General features: G+C 52.2%; 1 protein-coding gene across 3 annotated transcripts in view; it reads left to right on the top strand.

Moving 5' to 3' along the window:
* The window catches only part of TCEA3 (transcription elongation factor A3), a 43,996-nt gene that overhangs the window by 4,692 nt on the left and 36,899 nt on the right, over nt 1-2,405 (top strand). For 2 of the 3 annotated variants that reach the window (XM_006094041.3, XM_023758342.1), the window contains exons 2-3: nt 1,023-1,085; nt 1,812-1,917. In XM_006094041.3, the coding sequence (XP_006094103.1) occupies nt 1,023-1,085; nt 1,812-1,917 (169 nt within the window). The remainder of the gene's footprint in view (nt 1-1,022; nt 1,086-1,811; nt 1,918-2,405) is intronic. The other variant, XM_006094042.3, reaches the window with a different exon arrangement.

Raw genomic sequence — 2,405 nt, 5'->3', positions numbered from 1 at the left:
GCGTGTGGGAGGCAGCCAGTTGATGTTTTGCTCTCTCTCTCTCTCTAAAAATCAATAAACTATCCATTTTTTTAAAAATTGATTTCAGGGAGGAAGGGAGAGGGAGAGAGAGAAACACCAGTGATGAGAGAGAATCGTTGATTGGCTGCCTCCTGCACGACCCACACTAAGGGATCAAGCACACAACCCAGGCAGGTGCCCTGACTGGGAATCAAACCGTGACCTCCGGGTTCATAGGTCAATGCTCAACCACTGAGCCAGACCAGCTGAGCTAAAAACTATTCCTTTTTAAAAAAATACAAGCCCATCTATCATGACAGAAAGCAGAATAGTGGTGGCCTGGGTATGGGGTTGGGGGTGCAAGGAGGGATGGATTACAAAGGGGAACTAGGAGACTTCAGGGAATGGTGGCTGAGTTCTTATCTTGATTGTGGTGATTGTTTCATGGGTGTATACATGCGTCAAAAGTCATCAAGTTGTAGCCTGCGATATGTCCACATCAAGTTGTAGCCTATGATCGATAAAGCTGTATCGAGGTATAATGGATAGACACACACACACACACACATAATGGATAGACACACACACACACCTCACTCTGCAGAAGCTCACAGTAGGAAAGTGAGGAAAGGAGGATACTAAAGCAATAATAATAAGCTTGAAAGTAATTAATTTTAGAGGAAGAGATGGGGAAGGGGAGAGCATACCCAGTAGAAAGAACAGGAGAACCAATGGCTTAGGGTCAGGGAAAGTGGATAGGGCTGAAGCCTGGCTCAGAGGAGCTTGAACCCAGCCTGGGTGGTAAGGGTGACGTAGAGAGCTGAACCGGGCAGAATCTTTTCCTTCTCTCTCCTTCTTTCTGTCCCTTGCCTGTCCTCCGACTGCCTGTCTGCCTGTGTCCTGTAGCTGGAACAGTCGCCTCCCCAACACCTCCCCTCCTCTTTCCTACCGAGACCAGATGGTCAGAGAGGGGCCTGGGGCAGAACCCACAGCCTCAGCCCTCACCTTGTGGCCTCCCACAGGAAGGGGCCCTCGACCTTCTGAAGAAGCTGAACAGCTGTCAGATGTCCATCCAGCTACTCCAGGTGGGGTGGGGGTGGAAAGCTTTGGGGACAGTGCTGGGGCGGGTGGGGGGTATCCATCTGGGGGGAAGACCTCTAAGGGTGGGGTCTGGGGGCAATTTCTGAGGAGAGGGCTGGGGGATCTTGAGGTGCTCTGAGGGTGGGGACTGGGCATTTAGCTGGGCACAGGAGACCTTCCAAGCACAGGGGCCCTCTGGGTCTGGGAGAAAGACTGAGGTATTTTCCTTGAATACCCCAATTCCCAAGGCCCTGGGCTTGTGGCATACAAGAGGCCAATGATCCAGTGAAGAGACCCCCCATTTTTTGATCCTCCCTGTGGCCCATATAGCCCCCAAACATTCCCCGATGCTCTTGGCCCTGAAAAAGAATCAGCACAGACCCAAGCTGTAGTAGCCAGGGCTATATCGTAAGGTGAAACTTGAGCTCAAAGATATGCCTCCTCCACACCTGGGGACTGGGAATGGGGAGGGGTCCTCGTCAGCCAGACCCACCACCACCACCACCACCTCAGCTTTCCACCAAAGCTATCCATCAGTGCAGGGTCTGAGCCTGGGGCACTGGCCCTCACCAAGGATGGCAGGTCAGGGCCTCAGTTATAGGGTCAGGGTTATCTCAGGCACAGGTCAGGCTGAGGGAGGGTGTGGTTGAACTGGGGCAGGTCTTTTCAGGTAGGGCAGCCAATCCTGTGTGTCCATTCCCAGACCAGTCCCTAACCCTGTTGCTTTTCAGACAACCAGGATTGGAGTCGCCGTTAATGGGGTCCGGAAGTACTGCTCAGACAAAGAGGTGGTGTCTTTGGCCAAAGTCCTCATCAAAAAATGGAAGCGGCTGCTGGGTGAGAGGGGGGTTTTCTCCCAGCCCCTGTGACAGGACTATGCTTGGCTCATAGCAGGCACTCAGTGTGTGCTTGTTGAATGACTTAATAAATGACAGATGGTCTCCAGTGGGGAGGGCCCATGTTTGTCTACTCAAGTGCGAGATTTATAGATGTGTAAGTTTTCATGTACATGTGTGTATTTCATTTGCCTGTGTGTTTGAACATGTCTATAGAGAGATATTTGTATAAACATGTGCATAGGTGTGTGTGCAGATGTCTTTCTGTCCCCGTGGTGAGAGCGTGAATTTGCACACATATGTGCATATTGTAGGTACATCCTATATAATGGTCGTCACATAACGAAGGACCAAATAATGACTGGATCACGGATCAGCAGGAGGGTGGGGCAGCGAGCTACAAGTGGGCGGTGGAGAGCTGCAGGAGGGGGCAGGGCAGCAAGCTATGGGGGGGGGGGGGGGGCTGGGAACCGGGGGAGGGGGGAGGGG

This window comes from Myotis lucifugus, unplaced genomic scaffold (genome assembly GCF_000147115.1).
Source record: "Myotis lucifugus unplaced genomic scaffold, Myoluc2.0 scaffold_128, whole genome shotgun sequence".
Classification (NCBI taxonomy): Eukaryota; Metazoa; Chordata; class Mammalia; order Chiroptera; family Vespertilionidae; genus Myotis; species Myotis lucifugus.
Note: the sequence above shows the minus strand (reverse complement) of the source record. Positions and strands in the feature narration are given on the sequence as shown.